Source organism: Zootoca vivipara, chromosome 4 (genome assembly GCF_963506605.1).
Source record: "Zootoca vivipara chromosome 4, rZooViv1.1, whole genome shotgun sequence".
In the NCBI taxonomy this organism is placed as follows: Eukaryota; Metazoa; Chordata; class Lepidosauria; order Squamata; family Lacertidae; genus Zootoca; species Zootoca vivipara.
In genome coordinates, this window is record NC_083279.1 from 9,180,161 (window position 1) to 9,200,380 (window position 20,220).

The following is a 20,220-nucleotide window of genomic DNA, read 5'->3' on the forward strand; positions in this document are numbered from 1 at the left end:
AGCATTTTAGGTTTGGATTGCTGTATTGTTATCAAAGGACACGGCTGGATGTGCGATGAAAATTACTAAGGCGGGTAAGCTCAGTATCCTAAGTGAACCTATTCACAACTGCGTTAAGATTAAATTCAAAATGAGTTTGTGGCTTGGTCTAGGAAGCCAGGATGGCGGCTTCACCATTTAGGGTAGTTGCAACCACTTAGCCTAACCTACCTTACTGGGTTGTTGCATGGAGATCTATGTAGGTCACCTTCACATTTTTATCTAAAAGTGGGGGTGGGGTGGGAATTACTGTACAGTGGAACCTTGGTTTACGAACACCTCGGTTTACGAACTTTCGGTTTATGAACTATCCTAACCCGGAAGTTGGTAAACCAAGGTGCCTGAGGCCTACTGAGCGTCCAATGCCTTCAGGGAGGCCAGCCCTTCGCTCCGATGCCTCCTGGAGGCCCGGAGCGAAGGCCCGGCCTCCCCGAAGGCATCGGAGCAAAGGCCAAACCTCCCTGAAGGCATCGGAGCGTCCGATACCTTCGGGGAGGCTGGGCCTTCGTTCCGATGCCTCCCAGAGCCCGGGGAGCGTTTCCGCGACTGGGCTGCAGCCGCGAAAGTGCTCCCCGGCCTCTGGGAGGCATCGGAACGAAGGCCCAGCTCCGATGCCTTCGCGGAGGCCAGGGAGCGCTCTCCGGCTTCCGCGAAGGCATCGGAGCGAAGGCCCTGCTGCTTTAGGGGGTGTTTTTCCTCGTCTAGAACGGATTAATCAACTTCCCATTACTTTCAATGGGAAAGTTCACTTCGGTTTATGAACACTTCGGTTTATGAACAGACTTCTGGAACCAATTGTGTTCGTAAACCGAGGTTCCACTGTATATGTATCCTAATTCACTACAGATAAGCTCAACTGTGATCTGTTAACAGGCTGGACATGCTGCTAGTGCCAGGAAACTGCCCAGGTTGGAATCTAGACGGGAAGGCAAGGCTAGAGGCAGCAGGGAACCAGGCAGGAAAACAATATGGAAGAGCAGAGGGGAAGTCGGGTAATTTCTCGCAGCAACAGGTTTCCCAGAATGGGGAGTTCAGCAATCCTGGGGAGCTGCAGGCAATGACATTGTATTGGCTCCCTGGTTGTCACACGACTCCATCATGTTTGTACTGATTTGAACTGTATGAAGTTTGCTCATCCAACCAGCACTGCGAGTAGCACAGTTGAGAGAGAGCGGGGGGGGGGGGAGAGAGGGAGAGGAGAAGACAAGCAAATTTTAACATTGCCGGAAGAATCCCACCTCAGCCCTGATCTTTGTCTCCTTCTGAAAGAAGGAAGAGGAACAGTGGTGTCCAGGAAGAGTTTGAGTTAACTGATTTCAAGCTAATTCCAATTAAACATCCAGCATGTAGTTTTCCAAAAATGAACAGAACACCGTGAAGTGAGCAGAAACTGTGCAATGCTTTCAAGGCACTCTGAACTTAGGAGGAATTTATTTTGGAAGCACATTAAAGCATTACAGTGGGATCCTTGGACGCTTGTTCTATTCAGCTTTCGGTATGAATCAAATTCTTTTCGTTCAAAATTTATCGTAAATGTAAATTCCTATACGATACTAAAAACAAAACCGACCCAGTGCAAAGGGAGTGTCTGGGCAATGAACATCTTAAAAATACAAAGATGTTTACCGACTTTATTATAAAAAAGGCCTTATAACACAGATATTCCTTAATTTATTGCTCTTCTCATGTAAAGTGGGCCACTCACCAGCACAAGAGAAATTCTATTGATAAAGAGGGGCTGCAGTTTAAGGAGATGTCAACATGAATAGTACATTAGTTTGTCCCTCTGAGTATCTTGCATGATCTTCAAAGAGTGCTTTGTTGTAATTAAGGGATCCTGGGGGGGGGGGTGCAAGCAGAGCAGAGGACACCTTCTCTCCTAGCTCCACAAGGGAGGAAGCCTTGCATTATGATTAAGCTGAATGTCATCCTTCACCTCTTGCCATAAAAGAGTCTGCATTCTGCTTCTTACAGTGGTACCATTTGATCTAATCTACAAATCTGCTTTGAATATAATAACCTGCTTTAATGTTCTCTGCGCTCTCAGTTCACAGCCTATCCTGAGACTGATGACTCAGCATAGGAAAACAGCTGGATATACAAACCATTTGTTTTCGGAGGGGGGGGGAATCAGTGCTTTGAAGATAATATTTACAGTTCTTCTCTTCTGTGAGGCAGGTAAAATGAAGGCAAGTGACAATGTTAGCTGTTCATAAGGAGCTCGGAGAGCCTCCATAGGGAGGAGCACATTAAATGCAGAGTGTGTGCTCCTGGCAGACAAAAAGGACAGAAACAGCTCATGCAATGAGCCTAGTTCAAAGCCTTAAGAGCAGCCCTGCAGGATCAAACCAGAGCTTCACTGGGTCTGGAGGACAGCTTTCAAGAGAGGTTAGGCAGATGCATGAAGACATCCCATATTTGTTCCTGGAAACTGGGATTTATTGTTCTTTCAAATATGGAGGTTCCATTTATAATGTGACATGGATAGTAAGTAAAGGATGTATATCAAAGACTATGGATTTATCAAATCCCTTTCAAAGGCTCATCTTTTTTTTTAACACACAGAGATTAACTTTATTTATTCATTTATTTTAAAAAAAATTCTGTCTGTGTTGTGAATTATTTTGAGGGGTGGTTTTGGGGACCTCCACACGCAAACAATCTTACTCGGCTACGAGTGATCGCCAAAGAAATAAGAAGAAAAAATTAGCAGCTGAGCAAGCAAAGTTTTACTCACAGTGTTAAAAAAAACACAACCCTATCTTTAGTACTGTTACAGATTAGGGGTAACAAATTGGGTGTGTGGGTGTGTGCAAGCACAATCATTAGTGAATGTTGGAAATTAATAAATGGTGGAATTTAGATAATATTTGGAGTGTTAAAGGGAAGGTGCCAGGCCAGGGACTCACCTGGGATAGAAGTTGCTAAGAATGACAAAAGGTGCTGGAAGCAAGTCATTAACACATCAATGAAAACCATCTTCAAGGCAAGAGATTCTCTGCCAATGGAGGGGAGGGAGTTCCCATGGTTACCGTGGGTGGAGAAAGCTTTAGGGCAGAGGTTCTTTCTTTGAGACCCCTGCGGGGCTCAGGAGCTCAGTTATGTCACCCCTTGCCTGCAGAGCTGGCAGCCTCTCATCCTTTTTTCAAACACCCTCAGCCTCCTCCCCTCCCCCCTCTCCTTGGGAGTCCTCTGGGCAGCCATCACAGTATTGAAAATAATATATATATGATAAGAATAATATTGGAGAAAACTGGATATTGAAACCTGCTTAACCTAAATCATATATCCCAGTTTTACAGCAGCCCTTTAAAGTACGCTTCACTCAGAGTATACGCAGTCAGAAGTTGACCTGGCTAAGAAAACACCACCAAGAGCGTAGGGTATTATCTCCCTCATATGAAACCCCTTACTAGCTGCACACTTGTAAAAGTATGCAGATGAAAATACAAACGGTTGGGTTTCTTTAACTGAAAAACGAACTGACTCTAAAGAGACTTTAAACAAAAGATAAATGCTTTCTCTCTTAGCAATGTTATCTACCCACTTTCCAAACCTCCCACAAAACTCCCATTAAACTACCCGAGAATTAACAGCAAACTAGCTTTATAACTAAGCAACTCTCATACTAAGATTCAACTGGGAATCTCTTAAACTGAGAACAACTGAGAGAGTGATCTACTTAGAGATGAATCAAACTGAAAGATCTAACGAAGAGATACAGAAGGCTTTCTGGCAGAGCCTTATATACAAGGAGCAGAGCCCACGCCTGTGAGCAATTAACAGAAACACCGGCACCTGTTTCTCTTAAACAGACAGTATTTACAGGTAGGTAGCTGTGTTGGTCTGAGTCGAAGCAAAATAAAAAAATTCTTTCAGTAGCACCTTAAAGTACCTTAACATGGACACTGGTACCAGAGCCTGCAATAAACCCAGATGCCAACTTTGCTGCCACATATACCCGGACAACATCATTACTGGCCCCAACAACATCCAACATACCATCTCAGGACTATTTAACTGCTCATCTTCTAACATTGTGTATGCCATCAAATGCCAACAGTGCCCTTCAGCTCCCTATATTGGACAAACAGGCCAAACCCTACGCCAAAGGATAAATGGACATAAATCTGACATCAGGAACCATAAGACAGAGAAACCAGTAGGAGAACACTTCAATCTCCCAGGACATTCTATACAAGATCTCAAAGCAGCTGTTTTATTACAGAGAAATTTCAAGAACAGACTGGAAAGAGAAGTTTCTGAATTGGAACTCATTACCAAGCTTAAAACCATAGAGCCACCTGGGATGAATAAAAACATCGGATTCTTATCCCATTATGCATGATCAAGCTTTCTTTAGCGCCTCAGCCCTTGCTCCCCCCCCCAGGACTAATTGCAGTCATCAGCATCGTTAACAGCCATCTACAGGTTTACCACTCCCATCAGCCCATCACCTATTCCCACCCACCCCCACCATCCTTTGTATATATATAAGGGCCTGACACTTCTGTTTCAAGTGTATCTGAAGAAGTGTGCATGCACACGAAAGCTCATACCAAAAGAAAAACTTAGTTGGTCTTTAAGGTGCTACTGAAAGACAGTATTTACATTAGACCGGCTCTAAAGTAACTTGACTATTCAAAAAAATCCAACACACAGCCATCCAGGTCTCTCAGCTGCCTCAGCTCCTGGCAACCAGCACCCCCTGGCCAGTCCCAGAGGCACTATTTGCCTGGGGAGCTTATAGTCAGGGCTGCTGCAACAAACATCGGCACAAGCCTCAGCAGAGGAGGCAGAGAAGAAGAGAGAGCCAGAGGCCAGTGTTGCCCACAGCACCCTTGACCATCATTCAAGGCACCCCAGGGTACAACAGCACACTGGTTGAAAACCACTAGATTAGGATTTCAGCTTCCAGGATGCTTTGGACTCCAAAGCTGCACTGCTAGGAGAAACGAGATGAAATGCTCTTGAACACTCTCCGAAGTAGGCCCAGGTGTAAATATGTGCACAAAAAACCATATTTCTTAGTCTGCACTGTGCCTTGATTTCCCAGCAGAAACACAACCCTGGGTGAGTGCCTGGAACCCCCTAGTGGCGTGCAACCTCTCTTGCAATATTTTCTTTTGCATTCCCCATTACATTAATACACCAGAACCAAAGTAGCCTCAACAAATAAGACAGCAGTCCCTCCTCTCTCCTGATTAAAATTTGCCAGCAACAATTAATCAATTGTAGCTTCACCAATTCAACCAATTAATCCATATGAAGGTTATTGGTTCAGACATTCTCAAAAAAAAAAAGATGTCTAAGGCAGGAGAAATATTAAGAATGGTGTAACTTGTTGGTTCCCAACACCCATTTCTGTCTAAATTCCTGGTCCAAAGGCTCCTCATTGCAGATTTTCCTTACTACAGATTTACAGAAATTACTTTGTTGCCATGGTAACACAGTGCACCCTAAAATTCTATTCTGGTCCTTTGTTTACAATTTCCAAAAACTATAGCCATCACCACACAGCTCCACATCTTCGAACAGCTATCATCCGGTTTTTTTTTATTACTTCTTGCAGGATTTTAATTAAATTGCATCTGGTTCCCAACCACAGGTGCATACAGTCATTTTACACACACACACACACACACACACACACACACACACACACACGGAGAATATTCTGCAATGCAGTTTGGGTCTTGTTGCAGCTTGCTTAGTGACACCGTGATCTATATCACCAAACAGAACGGTTTATAAATATTCTGCCTTCCTAGTCCCTTGCCAGTTCCAAGGCATGCAACTACAAGGTGTTAGAAGACTTGACAGAACATTTTAAAAAGTGCAAAATTTGTCAATTATTAATTGTGTGTGCGTGCACTTCTCTGTGTGTTTCTTATATTTCAGAAGATGCAACTGTCGTTCATATTTTACTTCTAGATTTCTAAAAGCAGTCAAGTAATTGAAAGCAGAAATTCACTTTGGCTAACCCACCTTTAAGTCAGTTCTATCTCTGATTGAACATACACATTCCCCTTTAGCTGTCAACATGAACTATCAGGCTGCAAGAAAAAAAAGTAACTTGCCTCTCCTTTCCTTGAGATTTCTATGTTCAACAAAGTATTTGAGAAAAGCACCAATAAATCCTTTTCGCTTCCACAGAGCTTCCAAGTTAGCACACAAACAACAACAGTTCTGTGAAGTTTCTTGGAAATTTATTTCTGGCCCTCATGGAACAAGGTTAACCATTGTCCCGGAAATAGCTCCTTTGCTTCAACAAGTATCTCTGCTTCTTGTTTTGCAGTTATTACAAATACAAGAGCATCTTTCAAAGCCAAGTACTGGCAGTCCTATCCTGTGGCAAATCCTTCGCAATATCCTATATACCTATATGATGGACCGTGTATGGTGGAATAGGGAGCAGCCTATACCCTGCAAGGGCTTAACTCCAAAAACACATGCCATTTCCCCAACCCGCTCCTTTATGTGGTGCAAATTCTGCCCAGCTTAACCATGGTTAACTCTTTTAAGTTGGTTGGGTTGGCATCCATCTGTCTCAGGAGACACTGGAAGAGTGTGCCTTCAGGAAGCAAAGCCAAACCGTTGGGGAGATACAGTGCCTGCTCTGGCTGTAGGGACTGATACAGGAGAGACATGTTTGGCTGCAGCTGGGGCAGATCCTATTTAACCTGGCACCTGAAGCCACTTTTGAGCCAGCTGGCTATCTTGCTACTGCTGGAATATTTAACCAACATGAAACTCGAGGGAGGGGAATTCTCACCCCAGAAGGGAAGGAGTCGGAAGAGGAAGCATGCAATCCCACAGCCCACTTTCAATTGCTTAGCTCATGATTAAGCAATCCGTAAAATTATGTCTGCATCAGCCGTAGGTGGGAAGTGTAATATTTGTCACTTTCAGTCACACTGCTTTGAATTCTTATCAGTTCCAACCATACTTCCTGCCTTGCAGAGTTTCTTGTTCACCCTCATTTGTTTGTTTGTTTGTAAAGAGCATCATGTATATCAGGGGTCCCCAAACTAAGGCCCAGGGGCCAAATGCGGCCCAATCGCCTTCTCAATCCAGCCCACGGACAGTCCAGGAATCAGCATGTTTTTACATGAGTAGAATGTGTCCTTTTATTTAAAATGCATCTCTGGGTTATTTGTGGGGCCTGCCTGGTGTTTTCGCATGAGTAGAATGTGTCCTTTTATTTAAAATGCATCTCGGGGTTATTTGTGGGGCATAGGAATTCGTTCATATTTTTTTTCCAAAATATAGTCTGGCCCTCCCCAAGGTCTGAGGGACAGTGGACCAGCCCCCTGCTGAAAACGTATGCTGACCCCTGATGTATATGCTTTTAGTGTTAGAGAGGAGGGGGAGTACACAGTAGGTTTTGGTTTTTAAAAACAAAAGCTCACAAATGGCAAGACGTGGTATTAGCAGTGGCAGACCTGCATTACATATATATATACTGTATATCAAATGGACCACCAGTACGAAGCCCCATGTAGCTCAGCAGTGTCTGGTTTTTTGCACATCTGCTAAGAAAGAATTCTTGTTTGTCTTCATTCCACATTCCTTTCTTCACAAAGGTCATCTAGGCAGAACTAGCTTGTGCCTCTATAGTGTAAATGCAGTGTTTTTAGGGAGGTGAATCTAGTTTCTATTTACATAAACCACATGCAGTCTTCCCTGTGCAATTTCTATGCAAGGTTCTAAATCACAGGGAGAGAACACTTGCTTGGAGTTGCCTTTCAGAAGCTCCCCCAACATATGGGCAGTGGGGTGGAGAAGGCAGGGGTGGGACCATCAAATACTCTCCCCCCTCCCCCCCTTATGCAGTTGTTAATTGCACCAGGGGCAAGGAGTGAACAGGGCTCAAGATTTGATGCAAATACAGACATTCTCCCTGAGGCGAAATGTTTGAGAATTTTTGAAGGCAGCCCCATGAGTGTCAGTAAGACTAGCAAAATCTATCTAGGGGAGGGGTGGCCAACTTCCAAGAGACTGCAATCTACTCACGGGGTTAAAGATTGGCAGTGATCTACCCCCTTTTCGGGGGTTCAGATCAAAGTTGTTGAGTTTTTCTGTGGAAGGAGAAAGGCCTGTTTCTTTGGTGCAGGGCAAACGTTTTGAGCTTGTTGGGCTTCTTTGGGGGGGGGCAGTGATCTACCAGCAATCTACCACAGACGTCCAGTGATCTACCAGTAAATCACGATCTTCCTGTTGGAAGTGCCTGATCTAGGGCATTTCCCATGTGCCTTCTTTAAATGAGTGCTGTGGGTTAAACCACAGAGCCTAGGGCTTGCCGATCAGAAGGTCGGCGGTTCGAATCCCCACGACAGGGTGAGCTCCCATTGCTCGGTCCCAGCTCCTGCCAACCTAGCAGTTCAAAAGCACCCCCAAAAGTGCAAGTAGATAAATAGGTACCGCTCCGGCGGGAAGGTAAACGGCGTTTCCGTGCGCTGCTCTGGTTTGCCAGAAGCAGCTTAGTCATGCTGGCCACATGACCCGGAAGCTGTAGGCCGGCTCCCTTGGCCAATAAAGCAAGATGAGTGCCGCAACCCCAGAGTCGTCTGCGACTGGACCTAATGGTCAGGGGTCCCTTTACCTTTAAACACAGATGCGTCCTTCAAGCAACATGTTTACCACATGTTCAAAGTTTTGCAATAATTTGCTAGTATTATATACACCGGAATGTTCACAGTTTATGAGCTGCGAGTGTCCCCCGATGTCCTATGAACTTCCCTTGACATTCTTGCACTTTCCTCCTCATCCTTTGACCATGCCCCTCTTTGCAGGAGGGAACATTCTTTCATACGTGGTGGACATGTAAAAGGGTAAAAGCGTATTGGAAAATAATCCATAATGAATTGAAAAACATTTTTAAAAGTACTCCCCTCCCTCTCAAAAATAGAGTCCTTTCTTTTGGGGATAATTCAGACTGAAATTCCCAAGTATCAAAAATGGTTATTTATGTATGCCACTATTGCGACCCGTGTTTTGTTAGCCCCCAAACGAAAAATGAGTGAGGTCCCAACTAAAGAAGAATGGCAACTTAAACTGACAAAATATGCACAACTTGCAGACTTAATGTATAGAATAAGAGAATAGGAAAAACATACGTTTAGAGAAGATTAGAAAATGTTTATTGAAAATATGGAAAATAACTGTGTACAGCTGAAAACGCTGACACATTAAGATAAATTCAACAGTGTGAATAAATTTTGATGGATGTAATAATGGAATACTAAATGGTATGGTTCAAGCGGCCTCATCCTCGGCCCTCCAGATGTTTTGAGACTACAATTCCCATTATCCCGGACCACTGGTCCTGCTAGCTAGGGATCATGGGAGTTGTAGGCCAAAAAACATCTGAAGGGCCGAGGTTGAGGAAGCCTAGTATAGTTTTTGTAAAATATGCAGGGATTTATGATATGTCAAATGAACCATGGGAAGAGAAGAAGGGAAGTCATTGATATCTTAAGGATGTAAAATGAGTATTTTAAATTGTAAAACAGAAATATATATATATGAGAAGTTTTAAAACAGGATGCAACCTGACAATATCAGTCTAACATCAAAGAGGTAGAGAGGTCAGCTTGAGAGGTTACTGGGATAGTCTGGGAATCTGGAGGTCCTTAGCTGTACCTGTCTTAACCCATGCAAAGACCCATCTTTGCAAGCTGTGTTGTACCCAATTCTTCCAACATGGTTACCATTGGTGCAGCTGTTCTGATGTCACAGGAGCCTTGAACTAGCAACTGAGGTGCCTGCCTATCCATTCGCATCTGTGGAGGAGGCTCTCCTGTATTGGGGGTAAGTTTGGTTGCAAGGCAGGCAAGGGTTTATTCAACATCTGCCCTGGAAGATTTGCCTGGGACCCGCCTTAATGATTTTTTTGCCACCTGTTAAAAATATTGTTTTGATAGGTGCTTTCAGGTGATTTGACTGGTCATCATATCTGTTCCTCAGCTCACTTTTAACATGTAATCGTTATTATTTTACCTTTTTCTGTTTTGTTGGCCACCTTGATAATCCACAGACAGAAGGAATATATGTTTAACTGAAATAAATAAAAGCAAAACAAGGAGAGGAGAGGAGAGGAGAAGTACCGGAATGTTTTTTTAATTGAAATTCCCATGTCCGATGAGCAATTTTTTTGAAATTAAACTGCCTACTCATTACAGGCTTTTGAATGACACTTTGTTGATGCAAATTGGTTGAGTGGTTTCAGAGCCTTTCAGTGGAAAGCTATTGACCACAGGGAGAAAACACTTGCTATTTATGGTTATGTGATACTTCCAAGTTCATCTAATTCTTCAAACTAGATTATGTTGTTCCCAATGTAGGTTTCAATGGCTTGTACAGAAGCACAGAAATATTACACCTCAGGTTTCACCGAAGCAAGTTCTGAATTATTTATTTTAAAGCCTGGAGATTAACATATATCTTGGAGGTTCTGTTTTTAGTCCACCGTTTCACTTGCAAGCAAAATGCCAGCTGCAGCCAACCAGGAGGGACAAATATATTTCCTATTCTAAGTCTCTTTCTCTCATAGCTGCTTTGGGGTTTTCCTGTTCGGAATTAGCTTCAGCAGTGTGTTTATATGAGATATTATTAACTCTCAAACCTCAGACACACATTGTAGCTCTCCGAAATAGTGCCATATTAAATCAGGGAATCCCGTGTCTGAGATATATGTAGAATTCCATGTGAAATATTTTCTCTAGAATGTTATTTGCAATTTAGCAGTCTTATACAACCCAAAATGACCACACATCCAAGGACTATGGTATTTTGATGATCTCAGAAGGGAGCTAGGCGCAACACCCATCAAAGGAATGTAACCCAGCACTGGAACTCAGCGTCAGATCCCCCTTCCTTTTCCTGTTATATAAAAGTGTGAGATTACGTCATCACGTTGTGGGTTTTCCCAGGCCTGCTCTGCATTATTGACCGGGAGTACATTATTGACTGGGGGAAATCCTAAAAAAACTTCAACAACTTCAATCCTAAAAAAAGCAGAGACATCACCTTGCCTACAAAGGTCTGTATAGTTCAAGCTATGGTTTTCCCAGTAGTGATGTATGGAAGTGAGAGCTGGACCATAAAGAAGGCTGATCGCCGAAGAATTGATGCTTTTGAATTATTGTGCTGGAGGAGACTCTTGAGAGTCCCATGGACTGCAAGAAGATCAAACCTATCCATTCTGAAGTAAATCAGCCCTGAGTGCTCACTGGAAGGACAGATCGTGAAGCTGAGGCTCCAATACTTTGGCCACCTCATGAGAAGAGAAGACTCCCTGGAAAAGACCCTGATGTTGGGAAAGATGGAGGGCACAAGGAGAAGGGGACGACAGAGGACGAGATGGTTGGACAGTGTTCTCGAAGCTACAAACATGAGTTTGACCAAACTGTGGGAGGCAGTGCAAGACAGGAGTGCCTGGCGTGCTATGGTCCATGGGGTCACGAAGAGTCGGACACGACTAAACAACAAACAACAACACATTGGAAACAGCACAGGAATAGCCAACAAGATGTCTTCCATGCCCAACAATGCCCACCAGCCCCTGTCAGCATCATCTACATTCTGGGATGATGGGGATTGTAGCCAAATAACACACTAGTTTAACATAGGACACAGGTGGCACTGTGGTCTAAACCACTGAGCCTCTTGGGCTTGCTGATCAGAAGGTCAGCGGTTCGAATCCCTGCGACGGGGTGAGCTCCCGTTGCTCTGTCCCACCTCCTGCCAACCTAGCAGTTCGAAAGCACGTCAAAGTGCAAGAAGATAAATAGATACCACTGTAGCGGGAAGATAAGCGGTGTTTCCGTGCGCTGCTCTGGTTTCTGTCATGGTGTTCCGTTGTGCCAGAAACATGCTGGCCACATGACCTGGAAAGCTGTCTGCAGACAAACGCCAGCTCCCTCGGCCTGAAAGCGAGATGAGCGCCACACACCCTAGTCGCCTTTGACTGGACTTAACCGCCCAGGGGTCCTTTATCTTTTTTTATATACCTAAAGTGTACCATGTTGACTACCCTGCTATACCATGAAGCAGTGCATTTTCTTTGCTGCAAATTACACGGCGACATGTGGGAACTTGACTAGGGTTTCTTGTCCTCAGGGGTAACCTCGTGATCTGTGCTAGGTATTTTGTTCTGGTCCCATTGCAATTCTCCCACTAGTCTCAGTAAATTTCAGTAACCCCTACAAAGGCAATGGAGGTACTCCAAGGCTAGTTGTCTGAGAACTGCATCCAAGCAGCATGATCCATCAAAACTGGCTTCGCTCCCCTGAAGCTCTTATTAGCCCTAAGCCAGGCATGCCCAAAGTCTGTTTCGGGGGCCCTGTGGCAGTTTATTTCCCGGGGGAAATCCTAAAAAAACATCAACAACTTCAATCCTAAACAAGGATAACAACTTCACTTCATCAAATCTGGCCCTCTTTGAAAAAAGTTTGGACACCGCTGCCCGAGGCGAAGGAGGGAGCTTCTATTGCCGATTTTTGGCCTCCCCTTCTATGCCCTGAGTCCCAATCCTGATGTCTCCTGTTCCTACTAAAGTGACAATAATACAACTTCAAGTGGCACATTTTAGTTTGGTCAAGAAAATACATACTATCATTAAATTCCTTATGGATTACCGTAGAAAATATTTGCTTCACCTGCCTTCTAGGTCACTATTCCACCAGAACTGTGATGCTGCAGTTAACATCAAGGCATTGTGTATCTAATGATTATCACCCAATCACTTCAGGGTTGAGAGATACTTATTTTGAATGTCACTGAGCAGAAGGGGGGTTTTATCTATAATTTTCACACTACTGATTATCTGCATTTTAGAACACCAATGAGCATAGTAAAATACAGTGGTACCTCAGTTTAAGTACACAATTGGTTCTGGAAGTCTGTACTTAACCTGAAGCGTACTTAACCTGAAGCGAACTTTCCCATTGAAAGTAATGGAAAGTGGATTAATCCGTTCCAGATGGGTCCGCGGAGTACTTAAACTGAAAGCACTCAAACCGAAGCGTACTTAACCTGAGGTATGAGTGTAATTGGTTCTGGAAGTCCGTACTTAACCTGAAGTGAACTTTCCCATTGAAAGTAATGGAAAGTGGATTAATCCATTCCAGACGGGTCCACGGAGTACTTAAACTGAAAGTACTCAAACCGAAGCGTACTTAAACCAAGGTATGACTGTAAAGAAGCTACAGACATGTATTAGAAGGATTCCAAGGCTGCACCCCCCAAAAAAACATGTAAAGCACATAGCTTCCCCCAAAGAATAAAGGGAACTTGCAGAGCTACAATTCCCAACACCCTAGGCAAACTACAATTCCCTGGATTTTGGGGGAGAAGACACATCGCAACCGGGGGTTGCTTGCTTGTTTTATTTCACTCCCAACAACCACAATTACTAGTTTGAATGGGATGCTTGTTTCTTTTCTGTGCAATCAGGGAGGTGTGGGGAGCAGCAAAGTGGGTGCAGTTTCTTCACGTACAATAACCCATGCTGCCAATATTTTTCAGCCATGATTCTTTAAGTCAGGCATCCCCAAACTGCGGCCCTCCAGATGTTTTGGCCTACAACTCCCATGATCCCTAGCTAACAGGACCAGTAGTCGGGGAAGATGGGAATTGTAGTCCAAAACATCTGGAGGGCCGAAGTTTGGGGGTGCCTGCTTTAAGTGCTAAAACTTTAGGGAGGGCATAGTTTCTTCCCCTCCATACCAAAACTCAGCCCGTATTCCTGAGATCTCTCAAGGACCAAACTTATTTCTAAATTGAACCCGGGAGGTGCCAATTTCTGGTCCAGAAGGTAGTATGTGATGTCCAGCACAGCTTGGATAAATGCTCAGGCTGCCTTAAAGCTCTTTCCAAGGTGCCTGGACGCTCGGCGTGGATGAGATTGCTAATACCGCCTGACATTTGGCACGCCCAGTGACTTCACAAAGTCCTAATGACGGTTCTGCATGTGAACGCAAGGGCCTGGTGCTGCCACAGGATTGCTGCCGTGTGCTTAATTCATGCTCCCCACTAACAAAGCATGAAACCGCCATCTATCCACAAATTCCTTCTCGCTGCAAACTGCTGGGCCCCGAGACATGTGTAATAATGGCATTCTGTGGTAGTAACAAGGCACAGAGCATCACAAATGGAATGCAGGCGTCTCTAAATAACAGCTTAACAACTTCTCCTTCAAGCATGAAATAAAGACGACAAAATCTGGGAGAGGGAGAGAGGTCTGAAAGATAACTTATGTGAGCAATCATCTCCACAAAGGAGGTAACAAAAACGCCAATAATGCTTAAAAGGAATATCAGTCTTTCAGTCCTTCCCAGCAGGAATGAGAACAGCAACACAGTTTACAAAAGGCACCTTAAAAGAAAAAAATATATATAACAATGCTTAAAAGCCTAACAAAGAAGAACTCAAGAGAAAATTGAAAAGTTTAGCATACAAACAAGATTATTTACCACTTTTATCTGCCACAGGAGGCATTTTCTCATTTTTACTTGACAAAGCACAATGCACAGTTTGCAACAACAAGCTTTGCTGCAGGGTTGTGGAACAGCTTTACAAGAGGTGAACAAAAAGGGACTAGAGCTATCCCATGATTTCATTATACACTTTTATTCACACAAGGCTTCGGTGCAGCTATCTCCACTCGCAACACTGGGATACATGGCGCAGTGCATTAAGTTACTAAGGCAGAAAGTGCAGGCAGAGGGATGATCATAAAAAAGCCAATGCAATTCTGGGCTGCATCAATAGGAGTATAGTGTCTAGATCAAGGGAAGTAATAGTACCACTGTATTCTGCTCTGGTCAGACCTCACCTGGAGTGCTGTGTCCAGTTTTGGGCACCACAGTTCAAGAAGGATACTGACAAGCTGGACCGTGTCCAGAGGAGGGCAACCAAAATGGTCAAAGGCCTGGAAACGATGCCTTATGAGGAACGGCTTAGGGAGCTGGGTATGTTTAGCCTGGAGAAGAGAAGGTTAAGGGGTGATATGATAGCCATGTTCAAATATATAAAAGGATGTCATATAGAGGAGGGTGAAAGGTTGTTTTCTGCTGCTCCAGAGAAGCGGACACGGAGCAATGGATTCAAACTACAAGAAAGAAAATTCCACCTAAACATTAGGAAGAACTTCCTGACAGTAAGAGCTGTTCGGCAGTGGAATTTGCAGCCAAGGAGTGTGGTGGAGTCTCCTTCTTTGGAGGTCTTTAAGCGGAGGCTTGACAGGCATATGTCAATAATGCTTTGGTGCTGTTTCCTGCTTGGCAGGGGGTTGGACTGGATGGCCCTTGTGGTCTCTTCTAACTCTATGATTCTATGATTCTATGATTTGGGGGCAAATTTATTCACATTTCGCCACTATGGTAACATCTAGGTGCAATACACAGCAGCTACAAAGCATGTGGCCAGCACATTTTCAATAAAGCCACACAGCAGCTTATTTAGCCCCCAGAAAACTCGGCTCTCTGCCTCTGGAAGCTTTGGATGTTGTGAACAAGTGCCACCAAACCAACTGGTGCTGCTTCTTCCATCAACTACTGGTGGCACTTGCCTCTAACAACCTGAAAGGGAACTTGCCACATCTGACGAAGCAGGGCATCCCTATTGTTGGGGCCTCTGGCGCAAGAGCAGGATGCTGCAGAAGATGGACCTCTTATGTTCTTATGATTCACAAGTTCATGGCCAAACATAAAAGGATCTCCCTTCAGCTACCTCCATTCAACAGTTAGAGGTTCTCTGACAAGCATCAGATTCAATTTTTAATTTCATCTCTATCTACCACCTGCCCCTGTTTCTATAGATTCTGGCCACCTATTGAGAAGCCCCAGCTTAGCTACTCCATGTGCGTAAATTGAACTGTTCTGAAGCAACATAGCAGCACAATTATTTTCTAGATCCCGCCTACTTTGCAACGTGAGAGGAGCTTCTATGGTTGCCTTCCTCTGGCGGAGAGGCAGTCTTATCACATAAAATCACCGGACTAAGTCATGCTTGCACTGATGGAAGGACTCTGAGCCTCCCTCACAGAGGCTTTCTGCTGCCATCATAATAATCATTAGCACTACGATTACCTTTCCTCCACTGCATGGATAGTCGTGGCTTCGTTCTCTCGTTAGAGCTCAGAGGGCCAGGGGCTGTAACTGAGAGGAAGTCATTCCAAATTCAAAGAGGAGCTGGCGTGTCTCGCATACTCACCCAGTCCTTGAGCTAAAACTGCTTCGTAACCATGGGAGAACAGTACAAGAAGATACAGAATTGGGGGAACTGGCTTTGCCCATGCAACAGTGAAGCAGACTGCCTCCATTAAAGCAGTAAGGAACAGGCGGATGCAGGGACTTATGTCTGAGTGGTGGACCAGGACTTTTTATCCTGATGGCCTGAACCTTTTAAAAATGTTCGGGATGGGGGACAATTGGGCTCTCCTTCAACCCATGGGATTAGAGCTACTGGGAAGGGTCTGTCATGGCCTAGACCAGGGGTGGCCAACTCCGAAGAGACTGCGATCTACTCACAGAGTTAAAAACTGGCAGTGATCTACCCCCTTTTGGGGTGTTCAGGTCAAAGTTGTTTAGGGAGGAGGAAAGCCCTGTTTTTTAGGGGTTCAGGTCAAAGTTGTTGAGATTTTTTAGGAAGGAGGAAGGCCCATTTTTTAGGGGTTCAGGTCAGAGTTGTTGAGCTTTTCTGAGGTGGGAAGAAAGCCCTGTTTTGGGGGGTGAAGGGCTAAAATGTTGAGCATTTTTAGGGGAGCCAAAGTTGTTGAGCTTCTTTGGAGGGAGCCAGTGATCTACCAGTGATCTACCACAGATGTCCAGTGATCTACTGGTAGATCACGATCTACCTGTTGGACGTGTCTGGCCTAGACCAGGCATAGGCAACTTTGGCTCTCCAGATGTTTTGGAACTACAACTCCCATGATCCCTGACCACTGGCCCTGTTAGCTAGGGATCATGGGAGTTGTAGTTCCAAAACATCTGGAGAGCCAAGGTTGTCAATGCCTGGCCTAGACCCTTCAGGGGATTTTCTAGTCCTCTTGGACAGTAGAGCATGAGAATTTTAATCTCGTTGTTGAGGGTTCGAGCCCCGCATGGGGCAAAAAAAAATCCTGCATTGCAGGGTATTGGACTTGATGACCCTCACGGTCCTTTCCAACTCTACAATTCTATGCAAAATAAAACAAACAGACATGCACTGAGCTTCTCTGATTACACAGATATAAGGAAACAGGTCCAGGCACAGTGTTCTACCAAATCACTTGGCAAGACGTGGGCCTGCTCCCACTCGCCAATGCGTCCTGCAAAGGTGCTTGGGTGACAGGCCCCCTGAGTTGCTCCACACGAACGGAGAGGGCGAACACTCAATGCTACCAGCCGGCTGCCCATTTTAAAGTAGGGGTGGGGAATCTGCTTCAGCTCCAGGGGCACATCTCCTTCTGCAACGCTTTCCAGCAGCAGGTGGGACCAGAAGCAAAAGTGGGAAGATCGATAGAATGGAGTCTTCCATTTTTGCTGGAGGACCCATTCCAGCTGGATTTCTACACACGCGCGCGCACACACACACACACACACACACACACACACACACCTTACCTTGTCTATCCTCCAAGAGGCATTATTAAATCCAATGACATGCAGTGCCCAGGCAAGGGTGTTACCTGGGCAAGGTTCCCTGCTGCCTTTTAAAGGGGTGATTAGTAGCTGCAAGCGAGTGGTGAAATCTTGTCCACCATCCCTGATCTTCTCCACGAGGAACCACAGCGAAGCTTCCAAAGGAGCTCAAGGTTTTCCTCACACCCAGTTTGAAAACCAACGGTTTAGCATAGGGGTTGCCACTGCTGTGTGCTATGGATGTTTTCAACTTCAACTTCCATCATACCTGACCATTAGTTTTGCTCACTAAGGCTCATGGGAGTTGGAGTCCAAAACATCTGGAAGGCACTGCACTGGCTACCCACGGTTTAGGGTGCCATGATGCAGCTTCCTGACTAACGGAGAAGTCTTGGCCAAGTGGACCGGAGGTGCTGAGGAAAGAGATGTACCAGAGTCGACCAGGAGAAGGGAATTTACACCAAAAAAAAAAAGGTCGCCTGTCTGCGGCTGCCACTAACTGTTTAGGTAGGCGCCTTGCAACACACTCTCCTCTGAAAATAGGGAGAGGAGCGAAGGGAAAGCCTGTAAAGGTTTACCAACAACGTGACAAGGCAAAAAGGGAAATGAAATTGTGATGAAAGAGACTCGCACTTACGCCTTGTTCCGATTCCAGCAGCTCTGTTTTGACTCTGACTGCAGGCATCCCATCAAGCATTAACATTCTGCTTCCAATGTGTTAATGTCCTTAAAGAGAACAAGGAAAACAAGGGTGAGCTTTGAAGAAGGGAGAAGCCATGAAATAACCAGGGCACTTAACCAATTCAAGACTTCTCTGAAGTTAAAAAGGAAAAGAAAGTCAAGCAATTCATCAACTGTGTAAGTTTAAATAAATTAGAACATATTACCAAAATATCAACACTGCTTACTCTTTGAGGTCACTTTCTTTACAAGTTACATAACCAGAGCTATGAGTATGTCATAATTCCACAGGAAAGAACAGTGTGTGCTATTGGGGACACCGTTCAGCTTCCTGAGCATCTCAGGTTTTCTTTCTTTAAATAGCAAGTTTCTAGCCATCATGGCTGCAAAGATGCGCTCCAAAAGGCATGGTTTAATGCCTGCCTTAATGTCTGAGAAGTGAGAAAAGTGGCTGAAATGGATTTCCTATGATAGGGGATGGAAGTTCAGTGCCCCTCACAGCTGCACCAACAGAGCTCTGCAAACTAAATTATGCAAATAAGAGACGGCTTGGAAATTTGTTAATTTGCAAAAAATAAATTTAAAAAACAGGGTGGCAAAGTTCAGCTTTCTTGTTTCAGAATTTTGAATATCTGGGAGCAGAATTTGATACTTTGGGTCTTCTTCACACAACATAAAAAATTTCCAATCAAATAAAAGCCATTACTTGCTTTTAGGAGGAAAAGTCATCCCTAAGGAACACAGGGAAAATGTGGGTTTAGCTAATTTCCTATCAGAGTGTTGTGTGAAAGGGTGTGGTTGTGGGTGTGTAAACTAATAAGTGAATAGGAGTGTTCAACTAAGGTGCCCCAAAGCATGGGAAGAAATCATTCCAGAATTAATCCTCTTCCTAGAAAAAGTTTGTATTTGCTTATCGGGCCCAGATTTCACATCTTAGGGTGTCATCCAGCATCTGTGGCTTGGCCATTAGCCTAGGGTGGAGCCCCCCCCCCCCAAAAAATAGGGGGTGGTTCTAGCGAGGCTCTCATTTCAACCACACTCAAAGCCTTTCATTTTGCTCAGCAGAACAAAATTGTTCCCTCTTTTGTGAGTTGTGAAAAGCCAACCCTGATATTCACTGCAAGACTGGGCCCGATTCTACAATAAAACACCCCTGGAGCCAGATCTGCCAAGCCAAAAGCAGCCCACCAGCCATACATTATAGGCTACCAGGGGCTTGGCTCCCCCCTCGTCAGTTTTTCTTCTTCTTCTTCTTCTTTGCATTCACAGGCAAGAAGCAAAACTGGGAAGTTTTATTGAGCCTCCACAGGCTGGTACACATGGCTGATGTGCCCCTGGTGGGTGACCAGCTGTGCAGGTTTGCCAATGGCTGCTTACAGCCAGTAGGAAAATGAAGGATGAGCCATGCCTGCTAGCTATTCTGCATCCCGGAGGAGGAGGTCTTGCCCGAATGGAGAAAGGGGTTTCCTCCCACTGAAAGTAAGGCTGGGAGGGGGCAGAGGGATGGGAGACAAAAGAACCATTCTCAAAGCCGGCAGGCTTAATGAAGTGTTGGAATCTGATTAGAGGCTAATGTCCCTTTTAGTGCTTTGCACCGATTTATAGCTGATATACTTTAACCCCCCCCCCCTCTGCCCCACTGCTACGAACACATTAGTGCCTTTTCTTTTTCTTAATGCAAGCTAACCAGAACCTTTGACGGTTTTTCCAGTAATAAATCAACAGAGCCCAACTAGTTCATGTGCCATTTAACACATTTACATTTTGCTCTTATTTCCATGGCTTTCGCCACCTCTTTTCCTTGTCGCAAAGCATATTTGCCTTGGATTTCCTTTTCTCAGGACCAGTTTGGATAGGCAGGTAGCAGAAGGAA

General features: G+C 44.7%; 1 protein-coding gene across 6 annotated transcripts in view; it reads right to left on the reverse strand.

Annotated features, from left to right (window-relative positions):
- KLF12 (KLF transcription factor 12) overlaps positions 1-20,220 on the reverse strand; it is a 214,884-nt gene that overhangs the window by 112,756 nt on the left and 81,908 nt on the right. For all 6 annotated transcript variants that reach the window (XM_035114707.2, XM_060273328.1, XM_035114717.2 and 3 more), the window contains one exon: positions 18,304-18,392. In XM_035114707.2, the coding sequence (XP_034970598.1) occupies positions 18,304-18,369 (66 nt within the window). In that variant the 5' untranslated portion in view covers positions 18,370-18,392. The remainder of the gene's footprint in view (positions 1-18,303; positions 18,393-20,220) is intronic.